This window comes from Archocentrus centrarchus, chromosome 16, assembly GCF_007364275.1.
Source record: "Archocentrus centrarchus isolate MPI-CPG fArcCen1 chromosome 16, fArcCen1, whole genome shotgun sequence".
Taxonomy (NCBI): Eukaryota; Metazoa; Chordata; class Actinopteri; order Cichliformes; family Cichlidae; genus Archocentrus; species Archocentrus centrarchus.
The window spans coordinates 8,335,819-8,351,033 of record NC_044361.1 but is presented as its reverse complement, the minus strand read 5'-3'; the positions used below and the strand labels follow the sequence as shown (position 1 = coordinate 8,351,033).

The window sequence follows — 15,215 nt, the reverse complement described above, 5'->3', positions numbered from 1 at the left end:
CCCCGTCTGTCTGGGACCTCTCTCTCCTGTCTGCTGGAGTGGGTGTGCGGTTGTCTTTGGAATGAGTGGCCGCGGGTCTTCGTAGGTCTTGATGGGCTGCTGGTGGCCTGGGCTTCCTGGGGCTCTCTTTGCCTGCCTCTAGCTTCTGATGGGCAGGGCTGCGGCGTTCTGCCCTCATTGGTAAGTACATTTCATGACACAAACACATACACCCACATAATAACACAAAATGGTTGGTTTGTGTAACTATGCTTCTTCTTTTCTTTTGTTTTCCCCACACAATTTTTATTTTGCAAATATTGTCAATATCTTATGTTTAACAAGTGACGAACTATTTGGTTTACTTACTTGTGCTCTTTCCTGTTTCTTTTTTCTATTTTTCTCTCTATTTTTTTTCTTCTTCCTCTTTCCTTTTCTCTTTTCTTTCTTTTCTCTTTTCTTTTTCCTAAGCCTGTCATTTCTGGCACAATTTGTCACATAGCATGTTAAAAATAATTCAAATAAAAGAAAGGGTCACACAGTAACAAGAGGAGCCTATAGAGAACCTATAGAGCTCATCTTGAAATATCAAATATGTTTGGCACAAGAATGCATTCAGATCACAGTTCTGTTTGCAAGATCTGCCAGACATGACAGGCTTAATAAAATAAATAAATAAATAAATTGACTCCAGAAGTCAAAACCTTCCAAAGACGACTGATATAATTGAAAATTTAAAAAAAGTAAAATTAATTTTGAAAAGCAGTTGAAGTTGATCAAAAATGAGTTGAACTGACTCAAATGGAAGAAAATGTTAGACAAACCTAAGCTATTTGAGATAGCAGGACTGTTTATTAAAAAGTAAATTAATATTATTTGGGTGGCTGTTGAGGTAGAGCAGGTAATCTACTAACTGCAAGGTTGGTGGCTTGATCCCTGGCTGCTCCAGTCTGCATGCCAAAGGATCCTTGGACAAGATACTGAAACCCGAGTTGCTCTCGATGCGTTCATCGGAATGTGAATGTTAGACAGAAAGTACTCAGATGTAGAAAGTGCTTGCATGAATGTGGGTGAATGAGACATGCTGTATAAAGCTCTTTGAGTGCTCACGTAGAGTAGAAAAGTGCTGTATAAGGATCAGTCTATTTACATTACTCAATTTATTTAATTATTTTGAGTGTGCGGGTTTACAGTATAGTCATTTGTTCTATTGTGCACACTCTCCACACGAGTACAGACCAACTTGTTTACAGTATGATTTCCAAAAGCACAATCTATCTGCAGCTGGTATGATGATGCTTAATGCATATTTATCCTCTGATATCTCATTAATCCCACTTGAGTTGGCGTTTCTACATCGTGTCAGACATTTAAGCCCAAAGCTCAGAGATGGAGTGTGGCAGAAGTTAATGGATGATGTTTGGACCAGACTCAGAGTCCTCATTATTTTCAGACTGATTGCAGGGTCATGCATTAGTCACCCAAATGGTGGGCCATGGAGAGGAGAGGAAGGGGGGAAAAGATGAACAGATGGATCATCGGGAGGGCTTTGTTTATTCTGGGTCTGAGCTTCTCTCTCACTTTAACGTGAAAGTTCCCTGCTGAAAATAAATTCTCGAAATATTTAAGGAACAGCACCAATATTTGGAATATTTGGAGGCATTTTGAATGGATTTGTATCACACTGCACCAATTTAAGGTGAGTTACTGATTTTTTTTCCATGACTAAAGTGGTGGATTCACCATTAACCATTAAAACATTATTCTTTTTGCTAGTTGGTCTATTATTTACATTAAAATATGGTTTAGTGGAGCTTTAAGGTTAAAAAGGGCCTTCTCATTGAAGTGCATGGCGTGTAATACAAGTCTAACATGGTAGACCACTATGAATTTTTAAATATAATCCATCTTTTCAGGCTCTCTTTACCATAACCACAGTCCTGCCCTTCAGCCAAATACCCACATACCACCATGGCCATCATAGGTGCTGGCTTTGATGACCATTCCTTTAGCAGTGATGAGAGTTACAACCACCTCTTCATAGACACAGAGAACACTGTAGTTAAAGGCTTGTACTTCCAGCGTGGTCAGCTGCTCCGTGGACCACATGCCTCTCATTTCCTTGATCCTTCCTTGCGGGCTCTCATCAATGTGGGGGGCATCCGGTATGCTTTTCCCTGGAGTACTTTGGAAGATTTCCCCCAGAGTCGCCTGAGTCGCCTGCGCTCCTGCACCACCCTGAGGGAGATAGCAGAGTTTTGTGATGACTACGACTCCTTGCATCATGAATTCTTCTTTGATCGAGACCCTTTAGCATTTCAAGTCATCTTCAACTTCCTGGGGAACGCAAAACTCCGTGTGCTGCAGGACATCTGCAATGTAGCCCTGCACACTGAGCTGCTGTACTGGGGCATCGATGTGGGGCAGATGGCACCCTGCTGCCTCCACCGCATGATGTGCAGTGTGGATGATCTGGCGCAGCATCAGCGCAAGGAGGAAGAGTGGAGGGAGAGGAGAAGAGCGCTGAGGGCACATGCAGAACAGGGGAGCCTGTTCCACAAGCTGGGAGAAGCAGTGGAGAACCCCCACTCAGGTTTTGCGGGCAAAGTGTTTGCCTTCCTGTCTGTCATGATGGTGGCGATCACTGTATTCAGCCTGTGCATCAGCACCATGCCAGACCAGCAGGAGCACGAATCCCTGGTATGTACCAAGTAGTAGAGTCTAAAAATAAAAATATGGAGTTGGAAGCTCAGCAGAACAGGTTCCATTTAAATCTCATACACTGTGCTGTACATATCTGTATTATTATTATTATTATTTTTTTTTTACCAGCACTCACACTAGGTGATTAAGTCTGAACTGCAATGCTCCCATTACACTATAATGTATTACTTCAGTGGGAGTGGAAACATATTGTTTTTGTTAGTTAAATTAAGTCAGAGGGGTTATTTTTAGGAACATGTCCTAATATGGATGTGGTTGTGGCTCAGGAGTTGGTGTGGATTGTCTACCAACTGGAAGGTTGGTGGTTCGCTCCCTGGCTTCTCCAGCCAGGGAGTCAAAGATACTGAACCCTGAGTTGCCCCCGGTGCATCCATTGGCGGATGAGTGTGTGCGCAAATGGTGGGCAAGGAGCCTAGGTATAGTAAACAGTGCTTTTATGAATGTGTGTGATTGTGTGAATAAGGCTTGTAGTAAAAGTTACTTTGAGTAAGAGTAGAAAAGTACCAGTCTATTTAATATGACTATAAATTTTAAGTAAATGGGCAAATAGAAAGTAAGTAAATTTAAGAACCTTTCTGCTTCCTGTATTATTTTGTCCTTTGTCTCTTGTACTTCTCCTCTCTTTGTACTTTATCCTTAGTTGTACTTCTTTTCTCATTATCCCTAATTAGTCTCACCTATCCCTTATCATCCAACTGTCTCCACTCCTACTGATTAGTCTCAGCGTGTCTAATGCCCAGTCTTCCCTTTGTCCTTTGTTGAGTTGTCTGTGTTGTTATCTTATGTCACCCTGTGCTCTGGATTCAGTTTCTTTGTTTCTTTACCCCTTGTGTTATCTCTTTGGACTCTGTTTCCCTCGCTGTTGTGGACTTTTGTTATTTTTCTGACTTTGTATTTTTGGACTTTCAATCAGCATTAGAAGCTTGCCTTTGGCTGAAAGCTCTGCCTCCAGCTTCCTGCATTTTGGGTGCCTAAAGTAAAACTGCTCCCATGAATTTCCACCAAAAAGAACACAGCAAATTGCTTTGCCCAGAGTTGGAAACAGTGGTATCAGCAGTTAAGGACAATTTTTTTTTAATGGATTGAAATTACATCGACTAACACTGTAATGGTTAGTCCTCACAACTGTTGAAATGTTATTTGGTTTTCAAAACGTACAAAGACAGATCTGGTTCTGCATTGGCACAGGCACCAGCACAACACTGGTGGAAAACAGGTACTATATGAGTGGTCTGCACCAGTTTTGCTGATTGGCCAGTTGTGGGCCTGTTAAACTTACCTGTGGCTTTCTGTCTTTTTATTCTTGCAGGGTGAATGCTCTCAAAAGTGCCGCAGCATGTTTGTGGTGGAGTCAGTGTGCGTGGCTTGGTTCACCTTGGAGTTTCTGGTGCGATTTTTCCACGCACAGAGCAAACTGGAGTTTATTCAAGGACCTCTCAACATCACTGATGTAGCTGCTATTTTGCCTTACTATGTTTCCTTGTTCCTGGAGTTTAAAGATGAAACAGTGCAGGATATTGTTGCTGTTGCAGGGAAGAGCACTCTAGATAAACTGGGTCTAATTCTGCGCGTGATGAGGGCCCTGCGCATCCTGTATATAATGAAGCTGGCCCGTCACAGTATGGGTCTGCAGACTCTGGGGCTGACAATTCAGCGGAGTGTGACCGACTTCGGCCTGCTGCTGCTCTTCATCTGTGTTGCTGTGGCCCTCTTTTCTCCACTGGTCCACCTTGCTGAGAGTGAGCTGGCCCCAGATGCTGCTAGAACCCCCCAGCTGAGGTTCAGCAGCATCCCAGCATCATACTGGTGGTCCATCATCTCTGTGACCACCGTAGGTTATGGAGACATGGTGCCGCACAGCATCCCCGGCCAAGTTGGGGCACTAATCGTCATTTTAGCAGGTATCCTCATCCTGTCTTTCCCTTCCACATCTATCTTTCACATCTTTAACCGCACTTACAATGAGCTCAAAGAGGAGCACAAGAGGCTGTGGAAGGAAGAGAGGGGTGCTGAGCTCGCCACTGAGGCCGAAGAAAGCATGAAGGAAAGAGAAACATGGCCTGATGACTGGCCTGAAACAGGTTTTCTCCCTGGTCTAGATGATCCTTATTACCTCTTCCTGAAAGACCTTCAGGTGCTGGATAAGTGCACAAATACTCAGCCACTTATTTCTCCGGTTACTTTCTGATTATATGAGTTAAGTGACCCCCCCCCCCCCTCACTGCACCTGTACACCTGATCTTAGAGTTACCTCACCTGGCTGTGTCACAACGCCATGTCTGCATACTTTTGAAAATGTAGTACATATATATAATGAACATTTACTGTGTAATGTAATATACCGTACCTTGGTTTCAAACTGTTGTGGCTCTGGGTGTTGCATATTTATATGTGCTGCAAAATGACAAACCACAAATTTCTTGTTCAAAGGCCGTGAGTGAAAAGGCAATAACCGTCCATTTAGTACGTGAAAGTACAGGCAACCACTGGCTAAAAGGCTGGGGCAGCTCGTAAATCAATGTGTGTCAGTGCCGTTATGTTATTGACCAAGTTTGTGTTTTGTCCAACAGAGGGCAGACATGTTCACTACACAAGTCCTGAAGAAAAACGCTGTATGCCACTGGGGGAAAGATTTGTTCTGCTGCAGACTGCAGCAAAATAATACCATAGCAGTAATTGTTTCAGTGTTTATACCCAGAAGGGAGACATAAATCTCTGATGTGGATGTGCCCGCGTTAGTTTATAGTCTTAACATAAGGTGTAATCTTGAAGCTGTAATCACTAAAGTCTGCGCCAGGCAGATTCATCACACCTGGAAATGATCTGAAGCCGACTGATCCAGTCTGGTGATTCCAGTGCAGCGAGCTGGCAGAGCTGGGCCTCTGGAACACACACAGAACCCTGGATTACTACGGAGGACTGTAAAAGAATGGAAAAGAGTTAATTCTAGACGCAGGATGTTTGCCTCTGATGAGAGGCAGGGATGCCAGGAGTTCACCAACAAAGAGTGCCATGAGGTTTAAGATGGAAAGAACCGGAGCGAGCCAGGGAGGAGGCGACGATACAGAGCCAGAGGAGAGAAGGAAGGCCAGTTGGATGTAAAAGTTTGGGCAACCTTGAACAAACTCTTCCTTTTTCTGCTGGAAAAGTTTGGTCATGTTTCTACTTGTAAAGAGCTTCATTAAACTGCTAGCCCTTCATTCACTCTTTCAAATGAATCTTGTTCACTGGGAATAGTCAGCTGATCACAGTTCCAGAACCAATCAGAGTGCTTCCAGGTCAAATGTCAATAATAAATGGCAGTTTAAAGGATCTGTAAAAAAAAAAAAACTTAGGCCATGTGAAAAGGCAAAGAAACCTATGACTGCAGAGGAGCTGCAGGAAGGTGCAGCTTGCACACGAATGCTTGTCCACACCAACTGAGCAGCAGTTCTGCACAAACAGAATCTTTCACGCCACTGAAGGCATCAAAAAGGAACCCTGGCATCTAATAAGCTCTGCGGAGCAACATCTGGAAAGGCCAGGGTGTTTTAAAATCGGCCACAATCAGCAAAGGCATGTTTGGGGTTAAAAAAAAAACCCAACAAAAAACAAACAGCTCACCAGCTGTTAAGCGTGGGAGTTGACCTACTGTACTCTCAGGTTGTGTAACACCCAGTGGCTTGATAACACTATTCACACACAGATGTTATACCAGGAATGTGACTTCAACAATCAAGAAATCAAAGCTGAAGCTTCTGGGCTCACAGGCCCCGCACTGCAACCTCTGTAAAAAATGCAGTGACCTGCAAGACAGGTTAGAGCCATTTCTTTCGCAGGTATTGGAACTGCTCCTTTAGCTTCATTAATTCCAAAATATTACATTTGCCCCAGAGTACCTGAAGGTTTGCAGGCAAGTACACATTTGTTTCTTTATGCACCTGTGTTAGTGATGTTGTTTGGCTATAAATCTGTTTACACAGCAATATATTGGGGCAAAAAAAAAAAAAAATCATATGGAGACATGACTGAGTGTGTCCATGTGTGCTTATATAAGTAGTTGTGATGTGGTACCCTCTGTTTTCTGGTTCATGGGCATCACAAGCCTGTCATTACTTCTTTTTTTTTTTTTTTTTTCGGACATAAAATCTGCAGAGGAATGTCTGCACCACACTCACACGCTTTGTGTCTGACTCGCTACCCATCCCACTAAAACCATTTCCACACTGCTCCAAAAAAGCTCCTCACATTAAAAAGGGCTCGCCCGCTCAACTGACCCTCAGCTCAGGGCTCCTTGGAGGCTGGAGACTGCTCTCAGTCACTGTAGCTGCGTATTTCAAAGTAAAAGAGGGCTTGTACTACAAAAAAAACAGCGACAGCAGCTGTGCTCCAAATCAGACCATGGTATTAAAGATAATCACAAAATAGCTCTCAAGCTGCAGTCTTGAGGCTTGGAGTCAAGTCAAACTTACAAAAATGAGAATGTGAACCATTACTTACTCAAACCAAAGTTTTATAATAAAAATGGATCCAATGAGTAATTCAAATGTAAACGAAAGGGAAATGATCACACAGCTCTTTAGTTAAAATCAGCTCTGCAGAACTTTGGGCTTTCAGCTCATTCATTTTGTGTTCTGGTAAGAAGATTTAACTGTTTTTATTTCGACCCACATTTCTTTGATTGCATGTTTAAGTTATCTCTTATCTCCACCATCAGATAAGAGATGGTGGAGATCAAAACTAGAGATACAAGTGAAGGAACAGTGGACACCATCCCAGTGGTTTATAATGTTGCTTTGGATATGTAACTCTCTGCTGATCTACTCACCGTTTCCATTTAAAAGGCCATATGCAGCACACTCTCATCCCATGGCATCAAAAACTGCTATTCTGTCAGATGCTCCTGACAAGGGGTCTGCAGTTTCTTCTTTTTAAGAAACAAGAAAGGAAAAAATTTGGATGGGTGGTGGTAGTAAGCCCCATTTGTAGCCCGTCAGGACCTTTGTTTTTATTTGCACTGGTTAGGTTCACTGGTAATACCTCACATAAAGTATGAATATTGCAACAGAATCAGCAGCATTATAGCACAACAGCAGTGACACAGCAAGTAGAGTTATAAGGAGCCTGGAAAGGGCATTCATATATAATGAAAGCAAAACATTTCTTAGCCTGTATTTTTAAATAAAGCTTGATTTAATTCCAGTGTGACTGGCATCGCTTCCATGATGTGGAAAAGTGAGTGGGGTGGCACACTTCCTATGGTATCCCTACAGAGGCCGAAGACTAGGAGAAAATAGATGTGTTTGGATAAAGAGAAAGGCAGGAGAAACGTTTAGCTTAAAGAGAGGAAGCTGAAGCTGAAATACAGAAGTGAAATAATAAGGCCTGACAAAACGCTTTTCACCCCGCAAACCTCGGCGAAGGCTGCAAGACAGAGTGAGACACAAGCAAGATATGAAGAAGTCATTAAGTAAGATTAAGTGATGATGACTTATGAATAAGTGAGAATAATTTCTGTTGTGAGCTCCTGTAGATTTTCTTTGTGTACAGGTTGTGGTCAGCTGACATGTGCTCCTGCTCTCTGTGCGTTTAGCAAACTAAATTTAACAAGCTATAAGCTGATGCTGCACGAGCTTTCACAGCTGATTTCCGACCCCCGGAGACTAAGAAGCTAGAATAAAGGTGGAATTCAATGAGTGAATCTAATTAGCATCACCACCTTAAATGTAAACAGATGTAGGTGACATCAGGGGCGGCAGACATCTTTCTCCATCTCTGAGTGACGTTCTCTCTCACTCGTTTCCGTCCCCAGCTGTTCATCAGCTGGCAGACACACTGTGTGGCAGCACATCACAGGAGCAGCTCGTGTGTTTGTTGAGCTGTTAGAATTGTAGAAATGTTTACGCTCGCTCCTCTCCTGCAGTGCTGAAGTACCATGACCACAACTTATGGACATCTGCACCAAAAATGCCTTTCCAGACCATCCAGGCCCACTTTAACCCCCTGAATAAAGTGTAATAAATGATGCATGAATTATATATATTTTTTGTCTTTTTTATCTCTACATTAATTTATGTGAGCCATGCGCAATAAGCAGCAATAATGGATGCACCAGCGGGATTGTCCATGTTATTGTTCCCACCATTTAAGTTTAAATTGGCTGGATGCTGGGAAGGCCAACAGTGACCAATTCAAGAAACCTTACCTGTATGAATCCATACTTTTACATTACCAGTGGATTAGATTTCTATCTTACATGAAAGGAGATACTTGCATTGACAATCCTGCAGAAAAATCGAATAAAACCCCAGCATTTAAACACTGTATTGCATCCTAATGCGCACTGCCGCGTTTCAGAGACACAGTCATAAATGAGATGGTGAATGGAGCTTTGCAACCTTTGCTATTAGAAGCTAAAGAGCAGTTATTTCCTCCAGTGGTTTGCGGAGGCCAAACCCGAGCTGAAAGCGAAACAAACACAGCTTTAGATAAAAAGCTCTGTATCTGATTGATGTGTAAATGGGTGTAAATTGCTCTTCTGCCCCTAACTGGGCAAACATGAAAGTATGCAGCTTTCATTTTGAAATGATTTTAGTTTCACTTACAGGAGGGAAATAAATTAATGGAATATGTCCTGTTTTGAATTTTTTTAAAAATGAGCAACAACAGAATCAGCATACAAATATCTTTAATTCATCAAAGATTTACAATATCTTACATATGGTACATGTTATATTGAAAAGCAGGGTAAAAGATCTTTGGCACACTCATCAGTTTCCTGTTGATACAGACAGAAAACACACACTGTTGTAAAAAATACATCTTTATATAGAGTTTTTGATCTCTGCATAAGCTCTGTAGAAGGCATACGTTCCCTTTTAGCTTTGATTTAACACCTGTTTTACAGTTATTGTCTCTATGTACACCAACGCCTGTTTATCTGGCAAACAAGGTTAAAGTATAGCTTGGTACAAAGAAAACAAGAACACACACACACACACGCACCCACACACACACACACACACGCACACACGTGCACACACATTCCTTTAATTTCCTGCTGGTGATGGAGTCCACAGCATCATTAGTGTTAAGGCGACATCTGTGCTGACAATTTGGCTCAGAGTCAAATACACAAAGGCACTTTTAGGCAAAGGCACATCAGAATACACAAAAACATCTGTAAGAAGTATTATGTGATAAAGTGCACATAGAATATCTTTGGTTTAATAGGTACTGCCCTGTTTGTTTCTCATGAAGAGACATTTTTGCATGAAGAGAAGCCTGTCTGACTTGCCATGCTCAACACATCTTGAGAAGCTTCCAGTTAACTTTGGCTGTTTTTGGGCTCTGTAGTTTGCTGATTATGGCGAGTTTTTTTATATATTAGATGCGGCGAAGATCAAAAGCATCACTCAGAGTTGATCTTTGCAGGGCTACAATGACAAACGACAGCGTGAATCACACTTGGCCTGGCTCAAAGTCCTGCAAGAGCTCGGCTCCTGGACACACTGTCCATAGTCCCATCTGAGAAGTGGATTTCTCTCACTTCTTGTCGCTCATGGAGCAGTCCACAGCTATGATGTTCTGTATTTCTGTGATTTTCACCTCCTCCTGTGGGATCTCCACCTCTATTGGGATCTTTAGCTCCTCTTCAATCTTCTCTGCTGAGGAGCTGCGGCTGGACAGTTTGCCCATCTCGTCTTCCAGCTCGGAGATGCGCTCGGCAACGCAGTGGGCGGTGAGGCGGGCCTCGGGATCGTGGTCCCAACATTCTTTAATGGTGGCGCACATCACTGCCATGCCCTGCAGAGGGAGGCAGAGAGCATGCATTTCAGATAAAGGCGTTTTAAGAGAGAGAGAGACACATGGCATTCAAAGAATCCAGAATTGGAAATCTATGGGAGAATCTGCAGAAGCAAAGATGATGGTTGAAGTAAAAGTTAAAGCTTCTTATTTACTTCTGTTTAGTCAGAGGCACCCCTACTGGGACCAAGATGCATCTGTTATTAAAACCCACCACCATATTTAGACTGTGACTGTGGTGCAGTCACAGAGGCGGAAACTTATTTTCATGTCATCGTTGGTTAATGTGACCTAAATCTGGGATTGTTAAGGTGCTAGAATGCAGTCAAACATAATGCCATATAAGCATGTCATTACTACATTAAAATTTATTTATTTTTGCTGTATATCAGAGGAAAACCAGCCCTCTGCAGGCTGCCTTCCTGCAGAAACAGGGCTCGCACTGCTTTGCCAGTAGACTGATGAACTCTTGGTCTTCCTTTTTTGGTCTCTTTTGATTTAATGACCGTCTTTGATGGGTTTTTTTGATTGTGCATGAAGAACATTTAAAAGTTCTTCTTATATTTCAGTCAGACTGACCTTCATGTTGTTGCTCTGTAATTAGTTCAGTGCTGCTTAATGTGGCGTAATATGGGTTCACGTGGCAGCTGAACAGGGATTATGGGCTGTAACCTGAAGCTAGCTTGGGAAACAGTGATTGCTAATGTAAAATATGTAATTTATTTTACTTTGTTTACACTTTGCGTGTGTTAATTTGCATTTTGTTTCAGTTTTGTTTTGCACTGCACAAAACACTTAAAATAAAGTAAACCTCCGAATAAATGACTGCATCCAAACTTTTTTGTCTAGCACTGAAGTCCGGTGCCTGGTCATTAAAAGCACACATAATTAGAATCTTATTAATAACAAATTAACACAACTGTTCATTTTCTTTCATGGAACCTAACTAAATAAGTTAAATCTGTGTTTCTGTGCTACAGTAACTGAACATCAGCTGCGGGTCTGACCTGATGCCTGAGCCAGCTGTCGGGGATCTCTGGCCTCCCCCTGTCTCTCAGCACATTGTCCTTCATGCTCTCCACACAGGGGTGCTCTCGCACTTTAGAGCCATATGCCGGCTCGTAGTCCTTTACCTCTGCAAAACACAAACACATTTCACAGATTAGACACGGACTGCAGACACTCAACTGAGCTGAAGTAAAGGAACACCCAACCAGATCCTTCTGTATGCACCATTATGTGTCATTTTCAGAATTTCCAAACAAGCTCTTGAAAGATGCACGTGAAGTGAAAAGAAACGCAAAATGTGAATGAAAATTTTTAAGATAAAGAAAAAGGGAAAGGAATGGAGATGGAGTGTAACAGGTGGTTGAGTTAATGTGATTAGAAAGTGTAAAAGCATCCTGGTATGAGGTCATTACCCCCCAAAAACCACTGAGCTTGAATTTCCACCCAAGCTGTGAGCTTTGCACGCTGGCACCGATAATGCTGACGGCGGGAAAAGTTTTTATGGTGCCCTGATGGAAGGAAAAATGCCCACTTTGGCGCTTGGCTTACGATCGTGTCTAGAAACAAACAAATCCGTTTCCGCTAACAAGAAATTAGTCGAAACCTCAGACCAAAGGATCCCAAAATCACAGTCTGTTATTTTTGTATGTTTCATGTTGAAAAAATAGCTGGGGGGGGGGGGGGGGGGGGGGGGGGGGGGGGGGGGGGGGGCGTCATGTTGAAACCATGAAAAATGAAAAACAAAGTTCTGGGACTGGGTCCAGACCTCATGAAACCGAACTCACAACAGCTGCAGTTTGTCTCCAGCCCTGAAAAGAAGGCTCCCAGGATCTCACAGTTGCTGTGTGATGAGACACTAATCACTTGTTTACCCATCAGGGACAGGAAATGATGATTTTAATTAGCAAATACTCTCAGCCTGGACTCCAGTGTTCTTACATTTAATAACATGTGCTTCCCCACCCGTCAAACACTGAGTATCATTTGCCGATATATACTTTCACAGGTGTGTTACATTTGGCTGCATCGAGGCGTTTCTCTGAGCGGATCCACTGAAGTGAACATTCTGCTGCTTCCAAAGAGACAGTCTTTGAAAGCCCATTTGGTTCTAAAGGGAACTGAAACCTGAACCTGGTACCTGATTCAGACCGGCCCCAAATTCTGCTCATTCTAAACAGGTCACACAGAGGTCTTTGGGTTACACTGTCCAGTACCTGAGCGGATCACCGTCCGTGAAGCTGACCATATTTTGGATCCGATCTAAATATCTTTGGGACTATCAGGGCGAAGTCTGGCTGCACTCGGGTTTCCCCTCAGATTGTTTCTGTCATTTTCCTGAATTTAAGCTGTGCTTGGTTAACTTTTACATGTGTCCACTTTGCAACTCCTGAAGGCTCAAAGTTCATTCTTGAACTTTTAACAGCCTCGCAGCGCTTCTGAAGCTTTAGATCCTATCACACAATGCATCAGCACATGGAGAATTTGGAGGGCTCTTTTTAAGTTTTCCTAAACAGCGTGTTTACCTGCTCTGACCAAAGATACAGTCATTAGGATGACAGGCTAATTAGCTGACTGCCTACAGTGACACAGAGATATGCAGAGGTATAAATTAAGTTACAGTATTGAGTGGTAATTCTTCAACAGTTATTTTAAACTTATTTTTATGCAATGAGACAGTGTAAACACTGATTAAGAAGACTGGGACTGAGGAAAGGAGCAGTTGTAACTGCTGAAATTCCCATTTATTCTCTAAGCCTTTAACAGCCTTTGTTCCGCTGCGTAGTTTGATGTGGTTGTCAAAAAGTGACATGTTTTTCTCAAACGGGCTGCAATTTGAATCTAGCCTACTTCAGTAGAATGATGTGATGAAATCTAAGAGAAGCACTACAGTTTCATATAAATCAGACACCCTGTGAGTCTCTGCTGCTTATCCTCAAATACAGGAAGTTGGGAGGTTGGAGTAAAATCCCCAGACAGGAAGCTGGAGGGCTGAGATCGGGAATATGTGCAGAAAAGCTGACTCTACAGACCCACACTTCCTGTTTTGACATGTGGAACTTCCCTCAGTTTTTAGTATTTTAAAACGGGACCCAGCCGGGCCTGGCCCATTCCCTCGAGGGTTATTTATGCCAGGCCTCGTATTGTCCTCAGCTCTCTGCTGTTTAGATCTCCTGCTGCGGAGCTGGTATAAATACCACACATTTTCCTGGACTGGATACAGCTGAAACACAGAGCAGCAGAGAGCAAGCTGGCCTCAAATGAGAAAGCTGAAAACAGAAATAAAAAAAGGTGGAGTACTTTCTAAACATTAAGACATCACACAGAGTGGAAAAGGTCCTATTTCATGCTCCATTACTGATTTGGCTCTCGTACACTTGTCCTATTTCTGCGAATGACACATAAGGACTGCACATGCATTCTATGTGAGGTGCGGCCCGCTGTCCTTCTCTGGACCTTTGAGCAGTTATGAGAAGAATTTCATCCGTGTTTTGAGAGGAGATTTCAAAAGAGACTGCAACCGGAGCTTCAGTCTCACTTTCCCCTCGCTGTCTGGGGCCTGCAGTTAAAACCCTGGTATATTCAATCTAAGGGCTGGAAAGTGGTTTACGACAGTTTCCTTTTCAGATTATCTGTCTGAAACCTTTGTGGCCTGAAGGTTAGCAGAAAGCCCTGTGGCTGGCTACACTGTCTGGGATCCGCTATCTCCAGACAAACCGCTCCATGTTTGGCGTTCGGGAGACTTTAGACTCTCTCGAGAGGTATAACACGAGACGGATCCCACGCTGATGCAAAAAACAAACTGCATCACAAGAAATGAACCTGCATAAGCTGTAATGAACCGCGCTCTCATCGAAACAAAATCCTCTCTCCACAGAAACAAAGAATCCGCCCATCTCTAGAGAAAGTTGTGGGCTGAATTCCTGTGGCAGGTCTGTGGCTTGCACTTTGGGGTGCTGTGAAGTTTAATGTCTGTGCTGCTGGTCGTGTTTTGATGGGGGGGGGCTTTTCAAAGTTGAAGCAAAGGAAAGATTTGGGGAAACCTCTGCTGCAAGCAGGTTCATTTAGTTCCCACCAGAGTTATAATAGTTTTGGATTTTACATTATAGTTTAGTTTTAGTTAGTTTTTACTTTTTTTCTCTAATTCAGTTAGTTTTAATTCGTTTTCAGAGTGGTTTTTCTCGTTTTTATTAGTTTTTATTTTTGGTTTCATGCTTAGTTTTAGTTAGTTTCAGTTAGTTTCAGTATTAGTTTTAGTATTTTCATACCTGATCAGGTGCAAGATTCAAGGCGCAAAAGTGACTATTGTGTAATGAAAACTTGACAAAAGATACAGTTTACAGAAATATAGTCAACAACCAACTGTTCACAAGACATGCTAAATTTGTGTATTATTAAGGACACACATGAACATCAACAGGGAGAAACAAAGAAAAACATGAACTCCCAAACTCAATAAATTCTACAATAAACTCCACAATAAACTTCAGCATCAGTGCAGCAGATTAACAACACCTACATGTGGTGTTAAACAAAAACAAACTCTTTGAAGGAGTCAAAGCTCAAATCCAGCTGCATCCTGATGTTCTCACCACCTGAAGCTGCTTCTGTTTTAGAGCTAGCTTGGTTAGATGCTCGCTAATTAAACCTGCAGGGTCTTTGCGGCCTCTGTACACAACCTACAGAAGTTGCCGACCTCATGTACACATTTATGCTTGTGT

The 15,215-nt window shown here is 42.6% G+C and overlaps 2 protein-coding genes across 2 annotated transcripts in view; one reads left to right on the top strand and one right to left on the bottom strand.

Moving 5' to 3' along the window:
* Nucleotides 1-1,513: 1,513 nt before the first annotated feature.
* LOC115794795 (potassium voltage-gated channel subfamily G member 2-like) lies at nucleotides 1,514-5,076 on the top strand. Its single transcript, XM_030750442.1, has 3 exons — nucleotides 1,514-1,678; nucleotides 1,896-2,679; nucleotides 4,013-5,076. The coding sequence occupies exons 2-3, from the start codon at nucleotides 1,951-1,953 to the stop codon at nucleotides 4,889-4,891; spliced, it is 1,608 nt and encodes a 535-aa protein (XP_030606302.1). The 5' UTR covers nucleotides 1,514-1,678; nucleotides 1,896-1,950; the 3' UTR covers nucleotides 4,892-5,076.
* A 4,284-nt stretch (nucleotides 5,077-9,360) lies between these two features.
* The window catches only part of LOC115794829 (TGF-beta receptor type-2-like), a 36,524-nt gene continuing 30,669 nt past the window's right edge, over nucleotides 9,361-15,215 (bottom strand). Inside the window, exons 9-10 of the mRNA XM_030750490.1 lie at nucleotides 11,496-11,623; nucleotides 9,361-10,488 (exon numbers count right to left, since the gene is read on the bottom strand). Of these exons, the coding sequence (XP_030606350.1) occupies nucleotides 10,228-10,488; nucleotides 11,496-11,623 (389 nt within the window). The 3' untranslated portion in view covers nucleotides 9,361-10,227. The remainder of the gene's footprint in view (nucleotides 10,489-11,495; nucleotides 11,624-15,215) is intronic.